At 44.8% G+C, this 16,186-nt stretch overlaps 1 protein-coding gene across 2 annotated transcripts in view; it reads right to left on the bottom strand.

The window, feature by feature from the left end:
• LOC106637219 (uncharacterized) overlaps window positions 1-16,186 on the bottom strand; it is a 187,964-nt gene that overhangs the window by 27,776 nt on the left and 144,002 nt on the right. For both annotated transcript variants that reach the window (XM_089596132.1, XM_089596133.1), the window contains exon 7: window positions 14,797-15,048. In XM_089596132.1, the coding sequence (XP_089452258.1) occupies window positions 14,797-15,048 (252 nt within the window). The remainder of the gene's footprint in view (window positions 1-14,796; window positions 15,049-16,186) is intronic.

The following is a 16,186-nucleotide window of genomic DNA, read 5'->3' as shown; positions in this document are numbered from 1 at the left end:
TCAAAAAAATAATCACTTGGTCAAATTAAATCATTTGTGGCACGCAATTAAAAAGTGTCAAAAGTAGGCTTCAGAATAATAACGACCCGTACTTGTATGTATGAATTATAAAAAAAGAAAAGTTTTCTGAACTTGTTTTAATTTTTACGAAACCAAAAATGGATATTGGATTATAAACTTACACGCGTGTAAACACACAAAATAAAGCTACTGCTTCGATCCACTTTGAAAAAACAGCACATAATTACCCGATCAATGCAATTGATGTTTGCGTTGAACAATACAAACGACCCATCGCTAGCACAAAAAAAAGGGGCATAAGGAGGATGCGTGCACCTTGCGGTGCTCGAAACGGGGGCAAAAACGAAATCGAAAAAGTCGAGAAAAGTTAAAAATACCCATTCAAACGAGAGATAAGAGCCCCTTGTGGTACAAGAGCACGGGTACACAGCTCCCTGAGGTCACGCGCACATGTATACCAACGTATACAAAATTACCAAGACCCAACCTACTTTCGCCGTTATGCCCGGGTGAGGAGGAGGGTCCGATGGCTACTGGTGTACCTACACACTCACACAGCAAAGACAATGAGGATCCCTCGATCGATCCCCCTCCCACTCGTGCGCGTTCTTTCGGGGAAAAAGATGCGGCGCGCTTCCTCGTAAAACGATAAAGCATTTCTGTGCGCATCTTCTCCCCCCACCCTGGTCATCTTCCATGAGAGTTGGGTTTGAGGTTCCGTGTGCCCCTCATCCAGAGAAAATGAGAACCAAAAAAGGACGCCAAGGAAGGGAAACAGGCGTGCGTGGATGTATCTCCTTCACGAAAGTGGAACCGACATTAACCCATATATAGCGCGAGGTGGGAGGAGATTCGCTTTTTCCCTTTTTCTTTCATTCTTTATAGTACATGTACCCCGTTTGTCTCGCGTTAGATCGACGCGCGATAACCGGGGCTCCTAACCGATTTAATGTCCTGCCGTCACGGCGTGCACATGGTTCCATCCCGTAATTACCACCGTAGCACGGACCAAGCCTTATTTCTCGGATGATTAGGGAGTTTTGTTTCTTTTTTTCCTTCCGCGTTTTACGGTCCATCGCGGGCAGTACAGCCGCTTTGTTACGGAAAACAGGGACAAAAAGTTTCATTGCGCTCCTCTCGTCCAAAGGGGATCGGAGAACAGTCGGTCACGCAATGAGACGCGGATCGTACACTTTCGAGTTTTAGTAACTATATGTCTTAGGCAAAAAGACGACCATCCAAGGGGCATGGTTGTACACGCGACTCGAGCTCGAAAACCCCTTTCCCTCTGCAACGCTGCACGTCGACCGTAAAATATTTCAAAAAAACCCGCTCAAGCGAGAACATACGACTGGGGGGGGGGGGTTAGATACTCGCACACCAACTCCCCGCAACCCCCGTCCATCAGACGCCACGCGGCAATAAAGCAAATGGATTTTTCCACGCGCGCACGATGCTCAAGGAAGCCGACCATAATACCCGCTCTCGGTTTCCTTAAATCACGCCCGAAGCCCCTCAGATGTTGCCGTATACGAGTATCTTACAGCCCGGGTCTTTAACCACGAGTCCACAACCGCCGACGCGACCGCAAACACGTCGAGAGAGGAGGGGTGTGCGAAAAACCCGCAGGATCGTTAATTTGATTTCCTGGCCCGATTCCGCGGCGGTATAAATCCTGGGTACCCCCGGTTCTTGCACCTGCAAGTCTCCCTCTCTCTCTCTAGCTCCACACTCGGGCAACGGTGGAGATAAAGAGCCGGGGAGGGTAATGAATGCGCGGATGTTAATAGATCGGCGGGCATGTACGGTTCTTTGTACCCCTGATGTTTATGCACCAGTACTCCCAGGATCCGCGGGAGCTGATGCTCGTGGATATGGTGGGACTGGTTTATGCGATCTGTGCCTATACTCTGGCTGGAAGACTTTATGAAAGTCGTTTACGTGCATCTCGTGTGCAGCGGGATCGGGCGATCACAAAGATTCCGCGGGAACGGACATCGAGAAAGGCTTCTTGGAGATGAAACTGTTTTGTGAAGGCTTCATCGACTCGTGCGTCGAAACAAACCCTCTCTTTTTTGCGCGATGGTGATTCACCACTCTCTTTTCAACCATTCAGCCTTTATGGTCTTGTTGGAGACCATTGGTTTTAGAATGGATATATCTATGACGATTACCTCGAGGCCTTTCCAGCCATGACCAGGACCCCGCGATTGTTCCGAATTATCAACAAGTTGGAGTATCAGTTTTATCGCGGACGTCCATCATTTGAGATATAATATATTTAAGAATCGAAACGAGTGGCGTGCTGATCACTCCAACGATGTAATAGGGATCGGTTCAAGCTCGAGAAACAGTTAGACGACCAAAACTCTCGTCTTTCGGAGGTAACGCAAACAAGAAAAAGTTGGGGCAATAGTGTAAGGGTTGAACATGTTGTGCACAGGGGGAAGCGTAATAGCCTCTGAGGGTATGAATCTCCCCCTTAAACTCGCACAACAGAGAGAAACGAAGTGGGCGGTTTTTGTTTTTATTTCGAGGTACTTCTCATGTTGAAACTGAAAATCAAAGTGTTTCGGTGCATCTAAAAAAAAGCAGATATTTTTCTTCATGACTCACATCGTGCATGAAACATGGAATTCCAGACTTATCCCCTGCAACTCTAATATGCTGAAAGTCCCGTTGACCAAAGTTAATGGCCTCGTTGCAAGAAAATAACTCAGTGCCAAACATTTATTCCAACTGTTTTTTCTCTCCTCGGTCACGTACGAGGTTTTTCAGCTAATGAGTTTTTCAGTTAACGCGAGAAACAGGAGGCTAGACGGGGATTGATAATTTTCTAGCTATCCGATCGCTCGGGAACGGCTCCCCTGCTGAGTCACTTCCATCGTCGCCCTCCCGTGGACTCGGCGAGACCGAGTTCTACGCGACCTCCAACACCTTGAAAAATAATACTTTCTCCCCTCCCCATCCATTTTCAAACGTAGTTACGGCAGTCTTTTTTTTTCTGTGAAGTGAATCGTGCTTGCCAATTAAATATTCTGAAATTCAATCGTTCAATCATCGTGGCGACGGTTTAATGACAGTTTTTTGCCCCTAATCGCGAAAAGGTTGAAAACGAGATCTCATCCGGTGGAAATACAGATGGGACTTTATGGCACGGCAAAAAATGCATACCGCAAGAGCACCAACGTACACACACACACACACACACACACACCGATGCGCTCTCGCATAGACGATCGTTAAGGCCGTGATGCGGCACGACGACTCATTGTTCCGCGATCGAATGAGAGCTATTGTCCCGTAACGGAGAGTCGCGGGGAGTAGAAAAGTGGGAAGGAGAGGGGCCAGGAACACGAGAGGAGGAAGCAGACGAGCAAGAGGGAGAGGGATAAGTATATTCATCCGAGCGTGTGGGCGACGGGGAACTCTCCGGCAATTATTATCGGTATATGGTGGTGCATCGACGAGTACACATATAAGTATGGGAGAGTCGAGGGATACGTTGTTCTTCCATATTATAGGAGAGGGTGGTTGCGTGGCGATGGCAACAAAGATTATCATCAGAGGAGACCTTTTTCGGCGTGTATTAGAGAGACCATTCACCAGCTTGTTACCGTAGCTGTGTTCAATTATTACGGAAATCTTACGCTCGTTTTGGGCATTTCGTTGAACTTTTAGGGTAGAGATCTCAGCCAGGACTCACCTTAGGTATCAAAACAAATAAGCTCTGCTAAGACTTGAAGCTGATACTTAATTTTAAACAAACTTCATTAAGTGTGTGATCGTTTCACGTAATTTCATTTCAAATTTGACGCGTTAAGTTAAAGCGAGTCTTTGTAATATCATAGTTTATAAATATATGACGTCGTTGACCGTATATTGACAAATTGTTTCAGGTACAAAAGGCCTCTGGCGTAAGTTCCCACGTATGATAAGGATGGATGTTTTGTAGTGAATGATTTTAGGTGATGACGATTTGTAACGTTCCGGAAGTTAGTGACGAAATTTTTTTAGAGATTAAAGCTTGAGATTTGTGAGGGGGTTTTACTTATAATCTATTAATAATTGAGAACGATTACTATGATCGTTTTTAAAGTGTACGACTATTTAAAAATGTATGTCTTGAACACGCCTATCGTATTAAAATGGATTTAAAAATCTCACGTATGAAGTTGTCGTAGAACTTTGTGTTGGAAACGCGCAAAACACTAATGGTTCATCATTTTTTAATTTCCTTATTTACGGGATCATTATTCAAATATTCCCGTTTTATATGATTTTAATATTAATTTTTAAATGTGATCTATACGTAATTCAAAAAAATTGTACATAATGAAAAAAAGTTCAATTATATATTTACTGTCAAATTATATGAGGTTGAGGACGATTGTCACTTACACTTATTTAATAATATAACACTTGTAAATAAACGAATAAAGACAATGCCCTTAGTTGTTTGCGAGGATGTTTGATTTGAAAATGAACTCTGCAAGCTTTAATGAAAAGATACATGTATTACGAGTTCACTGATCTATACTCCCGTGACAAATCATTGCGGAAATCGCGTTCCCTTATCAATATCTTTCTACCAATATTTATTCGCTATAATGCGAAACTGTTTGTTTTTGGTGATGTTATAATAATTTCAGACGTATAAATATCAAAGATTTTTTAAATATGTTTACGGTCATAATGATTAATGGTGCATTAAGAAACAAACTTATAAGAAACACCGAGATTCTTAGTTAATCCCTGATGATAAACCTTTTCTTCCAAAAAACGTGACCACCACTCTGTGGAGCAATGAGATTAGGTACGTCGGAAAATCCTCGAGCAACTGGAGCAATGCAAGTAAATGATAAAAAATAAAAAAATCAGACAATCGAGTTGGATTTGATAACGAAAATTCTTTTCAAAGGACAAGGTAATGGACAATGTCACGCCATGCTACGTAAACGGAAGAGCTACATTGAAATGCGGAGTACTTTATGTCCGCAAATCGAAAAAGAAATTAAACAGCACAGGATCCAAGCACGAAGCAAAACAAAACGCGAGAGCCTGAGACGAGTGCGTGCACGAGTGGCCTTTCAATTTCGCGGTATCTCGAGGGAGGGAGTGCCTCGGCATTTTTCACGGCCACGGAACTTCCGCCCGGTTCTTTCGACGCGCGACGAGGGGTTCGCGTGCAACGTCGTCCGCCGAGACGACGTCCCGCATACCGCGAAGCGTTATTTCCGCGGTTGGGTACAAGTCAGTGTATACACGTAGAAAGGGGGAGACGCGGTCGCGCGATAATCCAGAAATCGAGTTGTTATCGCGATGACGCCGCGAGGGTGTGCACGCCGGATGTCACGTGACGCGTGGCTCGCTTGGCTTATCTACCCTGCAATAACGCCAGCACCGGCCGAAAAGGTATTGTAGGTAGGTATGGGTGGGCCCTGAAGGAAATGAAGGTGGGTGATGCACGTGTAAGACAAAGTGTACGTTTCAAACAATTTCATGTTACTTTACGACTAGTCGAAAAATCCATGTACAACCAAAAGTTCTTCACCCGGGGTTGGCAACTCTTGGCTTATCACGAAGAAATCAATTGGAACACGGAGCAATGTAATTGTTCAGCACGAGCATAGGTATTACTCATAAAATCAGCGAAAGCTCGCTTTTGATGTATCCTTCTAGGATCTAAGGTTTTCTAGGGTCTCGCTAAATTCGACAAAGTAAGTATATTTTTTCATGCATTCCTCCTCCGTTCGAGACTATACTTATATTTTTGTTCAACAACCAATCAACTCATGGTCGATTGGGCTCCTTAGTACATTACATTAAAATAATAAATTCACGATATGCTGTACAAACGTTGATAAATATACCTAGCGTTATGATGCAGTTGGTACACAACTGAAAATAATAATACAAATAATGATGGTTGATACGGCATTTCTTGAGGCTTAAGGGTTCAATTCATATAAATTTATGAAGCCCAATGAAAATATTCGTCAATACAATGCGAAGGAAGCCGAAAGACTTTGACTAGGAAAAGTGCGACGCTGGACCTGAAAACGAATGTATTTGGGTACAGAAAAAAACCAAGATCAAATTAGCCTTCGTCTCCTAAACAACACGATCCACATCTTCGAAAGGACAAACGAGTATTATACATCATGCTACCCTTAGAAATTTTGTGCCACGAGGAAATTGCAGCTTTTTTATGCAACAAGTCTTCCTTCGCTATCATTCATTCATTGTATTGTATGTCCGCGATGCATCAACAACAGCGATAGTCTCGTTGATCGATACTTTCAATTTCGCCTCATACCAAAGACACGCCCCCTTATTCATTAGAGTCACGAACAAATTTCACTTGCAGCCCCTGCGATCCCAACGATCAAATCAATCCTCGGGATTTCCGCGGAGAAGTAAAAAAAACCCGCGTGCACACCAGCCTCCGGAATCGATGGCTCTCGGCTCCAGCGCTGACAGTCCTTTCGATCCAAAGGATGATGAAAAACCATATCGCTGGTGTATGTATAAATTAATATACTCGTGGTACTTGGACAAGTTACGGCGAGCCTCATCCCGTGACTAATGACCTCGTACACACACAGCGATGTATTGAAACATCCATTATACCACCACGCGAATGGCCTGAGCATCACCCCCGATCGACCAGCCCGTTGCCCATTGGATCGCAAACAACAAGGAGGGGATAAGTGATTTTCCTCTCGGCTACTCGACACTCGCGCGTAACGATCCTCCCGTGATAAATATAACCGCGAGCGACGTAGGTGTAATGGCCAGTGCACACAGGCACACCAGCTCGGATTTAATGAAACACTCCCGTATGTATAATAGATACGCACCACCGTGCGCTCCTACAGTCCCTCGGAGCGAGAGTCGTGCACGAATGTATCTAGCACTCGCGGAGCAATCGCGTGGTACACATTGCACGCCCCGGGGGTAACTTTATCGCATTCCTCGGCCAGATGTACGCATGTATGCCTACCGATGCAGCTAGCGAGCAGGAGGAGGAAGAGGCAAAATTACGCCCGCGGGAACGACAAGACGAACGAGGGGGGGGGGGGGAAGAGGAGCGCTGGGACGACGCGGTGTGTTGGACAGCCCGCGGCAAAAGGAAGCTCGCGCCGGGAGATAAGAGGGATATACGGTACGCCACCCTTCGTGCGGAGCACTCGTAGCTACAGGGTATAGGATGTATACATATGAAATCAGCGCAGGAGCAGTAAGGTGCGTATATGTTAGCTACACGCATATGGCACATATGTGTGTAGGCACAGGGAAACGTAGCCGGTCGCGCTTTTCGTCCGTCCGTTTGAACGGATTTATGCGCTTACGCGATACGTGTAGTCCCTCCTCGTTACTGTGTTATTTAGTGCTCGCTTTGAAATGATGGCCAAGCAGCCATAGTGTACTTATACTAGGCGTAGGGAAACTATGCTTTCGTTGACTTGTACAGCAGCCAAACTTATAGACTTTCGATGCGACTTTTATTTTTTCACCGGATAGTTATACAAACGTCACGGTTTGCGGTTTTGGAATAATTGGCTTTTAGGGCAAAAGTGGCGACTGCGTTTTGGCGCGAGACGTGCTATACGTTGGTTGACGCGCGCGTTTGAAAAGTGGCAGATTATTGATTTGTTGCCGTCCGAGTAGGTGCACGACTTAACTGTTGCGCGCTGATATTTTTTTAAAATTAGTTTCATTGGTCCCGCTTCGCGGTTAAAATGCTATGGGATACAGTACTTGCTGCACGGCTTGGGATATATAAGTTTTAAACAGACCATTTTCACTTTTGGAATACGAAAAAAATCAGAGGACAATGGAAGCATAGTAACAGTCATCAGCTACGATTCTACATTAAAACCCATGAGATATTATTTTATTACATGCAACAAAAGTTGATGACAAAAAAAAAGAATTTTTCTCGGCCTGCGAGCATCGTTCCGTGACCACACGTTCACGCATCACGGCAGACTGTATATTATGCAGTACTCATATGTTGTACTTGCGTATTATGCAATACACGAACTTCAGGACACTTCATATGTATCACACACACATGTATAGATATCACTTGTATATATACTCAATTAAATTTAACCAAACATCTATTAAGAAATGTAAAAAGTGTGTGTGTCCGCTAAATAGGAAAGGTAGAATAAGATGAAGTGTAAACTCGCTCGAGTAGATTTGTTCAAGACGATCGGTAAAAAAGTAAAATCGATAAAAGAAGAAAATATCATCAGCGCTAAGTATAGGCACCTGGTACCTTATTTTAGTGTATGGTGTTATAGGAATACATCTGCATCGTAAGGGAACGCCAAAGGACGAGTTGGTGGATAAATGCAGATCTTTTTATATCGACTGACAATCCCGACTGCAAGCGTAATTTCGTTATGCAGTGTATCGTAGGGATTCCGCGAAAATTTTTAACAACTTTCACTCCGTGGAAAAATTACGTACACGCAACAAGAGCGAGTAAAAAAAGTCTCATCATTAACTTTTTGCTCCTTGAATGTTACATTTACCATCCCTCGTGTCCCTATTCTATATACTTCCGTTTTCATTACGGGAGTAAAAGTGTTGCATTTCCTTACGAGAGATAAAAAAAATCGCATTCTTTTCTCACATCAAATATTCCGTAATCTTCTGCGGCGTTTTCACCCTCGCTTTCACCAATATAATGCACAATGACATCCAAGACATTTTTCAGTTTTAAAGCTCGAAGAAATTTTCAACATTATTTCGATTCAAGATCACCTTTTGAGGGAGATACTCCGTGCGTCCATGTACATTTACGATGGTACACATCGTGTCGCGAACAAACAGATAAGAGACGGATACAAGTAAAGAATCGATAAAAAGGACAAGGAAAAAGAAAAGTATTTCTGCACTCCTTGGTGGCACTTAATTAACAGCTCCACCCTTGTCAGCGTTTCATCAGCAATCCTTGCAGTGCGTGCGCCAACTCGACCATTATCGAGTCTCGGATCCTACATTAGCGACCAAACAGGAACGGTCCCGAACCAGGTACCCTAAAAAAAAAAATCCCCCGAGAGAAAGGAAGAAAGACGGAAGGATATGATCAAGACCCAACGCGCGCGCAATCATTAATTACCGGGAGGAGAGTCCCCTTAAAAATCATCTTCAGGAGAGATAACGATGTATTCATCGATGCCACGAGGATTGAGATCTCAGGCCGAGAGGAACCCTGACCCCGACTTGTGCATGCGTAAATTATCCCATCACCTCTCCAAACATCGGCTCGAGCAAATACAACGTGGCCATCGCTCAAAGTCGGGTTTCACCTTCCCCCCCTGATGCAGTATGAATGAAAGGGGGAGAAGAAAGAAAACCCAAACGCGCGTATGCATCTCCGCTTATACGCGCATGGCCTAATGGAGAGCGCGAGCGCTGAATAATGGCTATGCGGTTGCACGCGCGTGCGTTAATGCGTATAATCGAGGAGCGCGATTCAATTAACGGTCGAACAAAGAGCGAGCGTGTACAGATCTCGGATTGATGTATCGGCAAATGGATCGTCTAAGAGGTGTACATTTGGAGGAGGAGGGAAAAAACGTGTACATGCTCCCATGTTGCTGCCACTCGTTGGAACATGTGCGTGGTCCGTGTTTGTCCGAGGGACAAGTAGAGCCGGGCTCTCCAACAGTGGGCCATTAATTAGAAAGACAATCGGCCGGTGCAACGTTGAAGAGGCCGACAATGAGCAATAGAAACTCCTCGTCAAGTCGCCATTGGTGCACGCAACGATGTTATATATTTCAGCTTTCATAAGTAGAAACTGTGCGCGCATACGACTATGTACGTGTTTGTGTAGTTTAGAGTGGAGCGAGAAATACTTGCTGACACGACTACCAATTTTCTATGGTCGTATAATTACATTAAAAGCATTTCTCTGTTGCGCTCGTCGGGTTTTTGTGAGAGGGAGACACCTTATCGCTCGAGTTGCGTTGCCATCTGAAAATTCAAGCTCGCGCTTTTTTGGCAAGCACGTGTCGGAAAACTGTCCCACCTCCTCGGTGCCGATAATTACCTATATACCCATTTTTTTCGCATCCATCTACCGTGAGAAAGTCACAAGTGGGTGCATACTTGATGGGCGATGACACGGAAGGAAAAAAAAGCACCAAATTTACTGGATGTACGCGGGTAGAAATTTTCCTCTCGCGTGTGCGCGCCAATGGCAGACTGCGTTTGCAGAAGAGCAACTCGATCTCTAATTGCGGCAGGCAGAAGTGTGGGTCTGTGCGAGCTTTCATCGCTCGGGTGTACCGGAATCGCCGACTTTTGCAAATGCAGACGCATGCAGGTAATCAAAACGCGAGTAGCGAGCCAATTTATCTCTGCCTTCGTATGCGCTAATTCAAAGCTGATCGAGACAAGACCAGGGGAAAAATCGCTGAAATGGAAAGTAAGAATCGCACGCGGCTCTGGATAGCGGAGAGGCTGCATATAAATATGATAAGGCCAGCCAGACAGAGAGTGCCTGTATATATAATATACCCACACGCCGGGAGTCGGACGCGTTGCTGATGCTGGTTTACCATTTCTCGTTCTCCCGTGCCTACTTGGTCTCCGTTCGCTCTCGTTTCGCTACATTTACGCGGGCGCGAGCTGTCTCGGGGCACCGTGAACTTGACGTGGTTTATGCGGACACGCGCTAACAACCCTGTCAGCTAAGAGTTGGATCCCGACGCTGGTTCATTTAATTACTTTCTTTCGACGCGTGTACTTGCACCCTGATACTTGTTCTTTTTTTTTTATCTTTTTTTTCGCCACAGGAGAGAACAGTCGATAAGACAAACGCGTGTTCGCTTTCAAAGTACACGTTTTCGGTATTATATCGAGGAGTGCCGGGGGGAAAAGTTTCCGATCGAGCGTGGATATTAGGCGCGTATATGTGTATTTATGCGGGATACATTTGACACGTCGGGCTCTCACTCCGTGTCCGCGTGTATATTTCATGTGTACGCAAACCGCTCCGCGGCTTGTAAAGAGAGAGAGATTAGATAGAGCGGGGCGTTATGGCGCGAGATTCGATTATTTTTCCGCTCCGATTCGCGCGCTCCTTTTTCTTTTATTCGTGTAAGCGCAGAGTTTTTTAATCCCCCTTTTTTGGCCGGGGAGCTGGTCGAAAAACACTTTCGATCAAGCAAGAAAATCGATTTTCAATTTCTCGGCCCGATTTCTCTTTTCGTGCTAGTAAGAAACGCACCGCCAGCTTAACTGTTTCTCCCGGACTTTCGATTCATTTTCGTTGCGCGCGATCCAGCTCTCCTGAATTCGTTACGATGATCTACGATCTTGCGCCAAACTACGAATGAATTATAACTCAAGTCCCACTTTCGTGAATGAAAACAGCCACCGCCGATTTTCAACCGAACCGAATTTGAATCCTTCAATGAATTGAAAAATAAAAACAAAAATGCAAACCATCAGGATCATCTTGAGTCGCGTTCGACCATGTCGAACGAGCAGTAAAAGGCATGTGTGTATCTTATTCAAATAATTGATCATATTATCACCGTATTCTTATATTTTATACACGGGGGACTGACATAATGGTTCATTTCTTAAAGTCTTGTTGTACCCTATTCTACTCTATTTTATTCCAAAAGATGAACTGAAATCTTTTGTTTACTTTGGAGCTGAAGAAAAAAGTCTCCGACTTCACCGAGTACATGTGCAAACGCTGTTAGTTTACCCAACTTGTGGCGTTTTTCAAGGAAAAGTGTGCGAGGTCGGAGGGGTAAGAAAGTCGAGATTTTTATGATTTCCGTTGACAAACGTTTCCTTCTTTTTCCTCAAAGTACAGTAAATCGAGCGTCGGTGGTGGATAGTGAAAGAGTCGACACTTTTTGGAGAGTATAGATGTTCGATACCAAGTACATTTGATGCTTTTTCGTCACAATAAAGAAACATAGGAGGATCTATCACAAAATGAGAGCATTAGCATTGCCTACACCAGTCTCTCGATTGCTCTTCATCATGAACAAATATAGCATTGTTCTCAAATTGAAAGAAAGTTGTTGACAATATTCGATCACTTTTTCTTATTCCACTTGAAACTTTTCCAAACAGTTTTGCATACGTATAAGGTAGGTTGATAATATTATGAAACTCGTACCGTACCAACTGCGAGCTGTGTCCATTCATAAATAAGTCGTGTTTTTAATGTTCTTGCTGAACCAACTGGCATGAAATGATTCCACTCATTTTATGCTACACGGAATCACGGAACGCAAAGATATCCTTGACTATAAACCAGGTAATAAACAGGAGAAGTCGCAACGAGTACTTCATCTCGCGCACCGAGCTTAGAAAAACTGTAAACCGATATTTTCACCCCCCTCGATCAACACGCCCATTCGACAGTTTAATAGCGACTCTCCGCACCAAGCTCACACAATGCACCTCATCGTAAATGGAGTGGACTAATATATTGTACACAGTGGCTCTCCTCCCCTACTCTCACAAAATGTTTCATCTCAAAGGGCCTTTTTCGGGCACTTATACCTACACATGCCTTTCTTCTCCCTATTTCATCCCTCCTCCGAGCGCGAGTGGTGTATATTATTCAGAAGAGTATGCAGGCATAGGAGAAAGACGCGTACGCACACGACTGTTGCCACACTAGAGCCTCTAAGTACACCCAGACAAAAGAATTCGGTCGAGCGCGTGCACTTTTGTCCTCAAAGTGCACAGACGCGGCGTGCGCGTAAATAGTGGGACAGGTCGATCTACTGTACATACGTACATTGTGAAATTTTCTTACATTCTTTTTCTTTGTACTCCGTCAGCACCCTACCTGCACCTTTCTTTTTTCCATATACCGCGGAGTATAGCGTTGGAGCCTCCGGCACGCGGAATCTCGATAGATTTTCCTAAATTTACAAACATAACACACGCGCATACTTTTTCCTTCTGATGAAACCCGCACGATACCGGAGTATCAAAGCCATACCCAGAAAGTTCCCGAAAATGCTCGACGACCCGCGATAAAATTAATCGTGCAGGCTACCAGCTTTTATTTTCCACCTCCTACGATCGATCCCGCAGCCCCCCCCCTCTTTTTTTCAATTCACGGGGGGTGATAAGATCACCGTTTTTTGCCTAAACACGTAGTCTCCCCTGCTCCCGGCTCACATTATTATCTACCGTTCGAATCTTCCGGCACAGCGTGTGTATACGCGAACCACGGAGGGGGGGGGGAGCCCGAGGATTCGTTGTCTCGCTCGAGTCTCGTTATGATACTCCCGTTGACGGTTTCGTCGCGGTGAATCGAACGAATACATATATCTTTATACGTCCACGTCGCGCGGCGTTGATCGTATTTATAAAATATCCCGCACAGGTATGCACGATCGCACGGGCGCATTGTTTTTCCTCCGTGGATAAACCGACGCGAATAAATCATAAACTTTCCAAATGGCCTCGTCGACTTCCCCGCGCACGTACGGAGCGGGAGGGGGGGGGAAGGAGGAAAAAAGATCCGCAAGATTACAATATCCCATCTGGTCGCGAGTGGAGGTACGTAAACACACGTACTTATACATATATGTATGGCGCAGAGGTGGCTGATAGCAGACGTATACAAGGAAGCGTCAGCGGCACGATGAGGATCTAGAGAAAGGAGCGCGCGGGCCGAAGGAGAAAGGGAGGTAGGCGAAATAATCGCGGGTGTACATTGTCATACCTATATACATATAAAAACACGCGCAGCCAGCGCAACACGGTAGCACGTACGGCCATTCGCATAAATACTCATTACGCGGAGCGAGAGGACAATGTGGGCAAAGCACGTTTTAGGTGTAATACCTACTTACTTGCAGTGTATGTGGGTATATATATATGCATATAAATTAAATTTAATTTCGCGGTTTGTTTGCGGGTCGAGTTCTTATACTTGAATTTTTTACCGCTATCCCCGCTGTTGTTCTTATTGTAAGCAGCGTCGTCATTGTTGGATCTCGATAAATCTTTCTCGGATATAATTACAATACTCGTCGATGGTTCTTTCCGAGTAAGCAATTTTCTCGGCAAACGCAATTCCACTATCATTTTAAGGTGGCTTGGGTTATTTTTACTGTAATTATAAAAATCTTTATGCAAATAAAGTATGCCTTATTAATTTGCAACGAAAAAATACTAGGGTTAACCACCTTCTTTTCCCGAAAATCGCCATTGAAAACTCACCAATTTAACACGCAGTCTTGTAGGATTTATCATTAAAACGATTAGAACTCTTAAAGTAAATGACAAACCTCTGTATATAAAAATTTCATTTTTACCTTTTTATATAAATAACCTTTTAGAATTGTGAGAGTTATATGCGAACTTAGAATTTAAGAAAATTAAGTGATTTATCGTCTTCGGCTCATGCACAGACAAACATGATGAGTTCTTATTATTTTTTTTATCGATATTTTATAACTTTTTAGGCCAATAAGACTCTTGGATTCGAATATGTCATTTAGATGTTCAATAATCATGACAACGAACAAAGAATATTTTTAATAATCCATAGAACCTTAAAAGGTCCCTCGCTCGATACGGCACCAAACGCCCAAGCCATCTTATTAACCATTTACATCAAGAAAAGGGATTACATCTAAAAAAATTCTCCTTTTTAATATAAAAAAAGGTTAGATCGAACCATACTCTGATTTTCATGGTATACATTCGAGCCCCAATGTCAAGCCGCAAGTGGTAAAAAAAAAGCACACTACTCACCTTACTGCGAATCCTCGCGGCCAAAGCCTCGATGTGACACTGCCACTCCAAGGCGCGCAGGAACAAAAGATGCCAGCGCCGCTCCAGGGAGCCCACGACCCTCAGCGCCTGTTGCTTCTCCTGCCGGCGCTCCTCCGACTGCTCCCGGTGCTGCTCCTCCGCGCATCGGCTGCTCCCGGCTGCAACGCGCTCCCCGAGCTTCACGACCGAGCTGACGATCCGGCCGTGCGCCTCAATGTCCCTCTGCAGTACCTGCGCCCACAAAGGAAAATCATTACACCCGTGCCTTAAAAAATAGATCGTTCCGTCTTTGCACCAGGAGACAGCTGCCACGGGACCATACAACCACTACCATGCGTTATTGGGGTGATTTCGTATGGAGGGGGGGACAGGCACGCTTTGTTTGTTTTCGTTGCTCGGCAGCTCATGTGACTTTACGGGTATGAGTCTCGAGGGGTTGGATGACGATAGCTGTGGGTCCCCCGTGGATAGAGTCGAGCAAATGTTTGGGTATGAATTAAGGGCCGTGAAATCTCGTCGAGAGCTCGGAGTCATCTGTCTCCCGATGCTATTCATTGGAAATTTGATAGGGGACTCTGTAGTTCGTTTTCCCCGACTCCTTCTGGGGAACGTACGAGGAAAAAAAAATTATTTTTTCAACGCGTTGTACCGGTAAGTATATATATCGGCCGGGTCGATCAACCTCCGTTTGCATTATGGCCCGTGACTTATCGATCCAGTTGTTATTTCAGGGACCTCGGCTGCGCGGGGCTGTTCTTTTTTCCCCGGGTTTCCCGGAACAGGCCGATAGAGCCAGCATGAAAGTGCATATTTCAGCAGCCTCGGCCTCAGTCCACCCCTCGATTTATCATTTTCTGCTTGTATACGGCTACCGCGGTGCTGACAATGCACGGAGAATGAAAGAAAAGAAGAAAAAAAGGGTGGACAAACGACGACGGCGACTCGTATGATTAATGTCTTTTTACCCTCTACACACCACACCGCAGAGAGCCCAGGTCTCATTAGAGCAAACTTAAGCAAATGCAAACACGATCTCCACCCCCTGCCTTTATCGCTCACGCCCATCTCTAGTTTTAATTGCAACCATATTCGGAACCCACGCACGTACTTACACTCTAAGAATCGGTACATTTTTTACCCCTCCGTACACAAACTGTGCGCTATTCGTGGAAACACTAATGTAGGTACAGGCGTACTAAGCTCCTTTTTCGCAAGCGTGAAAAATTATCTCCTCTGCCGATCGGAACGGCACGTACAATGTATATATACCCAAGTAAAGCGCTTGCATGTCGTTCGCAGAGGGGTCGCGCCTGCTGACAGGCGTAAATGTTCCATTACCCCAGCGATCTTTTTCAAATTACACAACTAA

Source organism: Copidosoma floridanum, unplaced genomic scaffold, assembly GCF_036245765.1.
Source record: "Copidosoma floridanum isolate Cflo_tuat_1 unplaced genomic scaffold, Cflo_Japanese_pri ptg000029l, whole genome shotgun sequence".
In the NCBI taxonomy this organism is placed as follows: Eukaryota; Metazoa; Arthropoda; class Insecta; order Hymenoptera; family Encyrtidae; genus Copidosoma; species Copidosoma floridanum.
The sequence above is the reverse complement of the archived record's forward strand: the minus strand, read 5'-3'. Positions and strand labels throughout refer to the sequence as shown.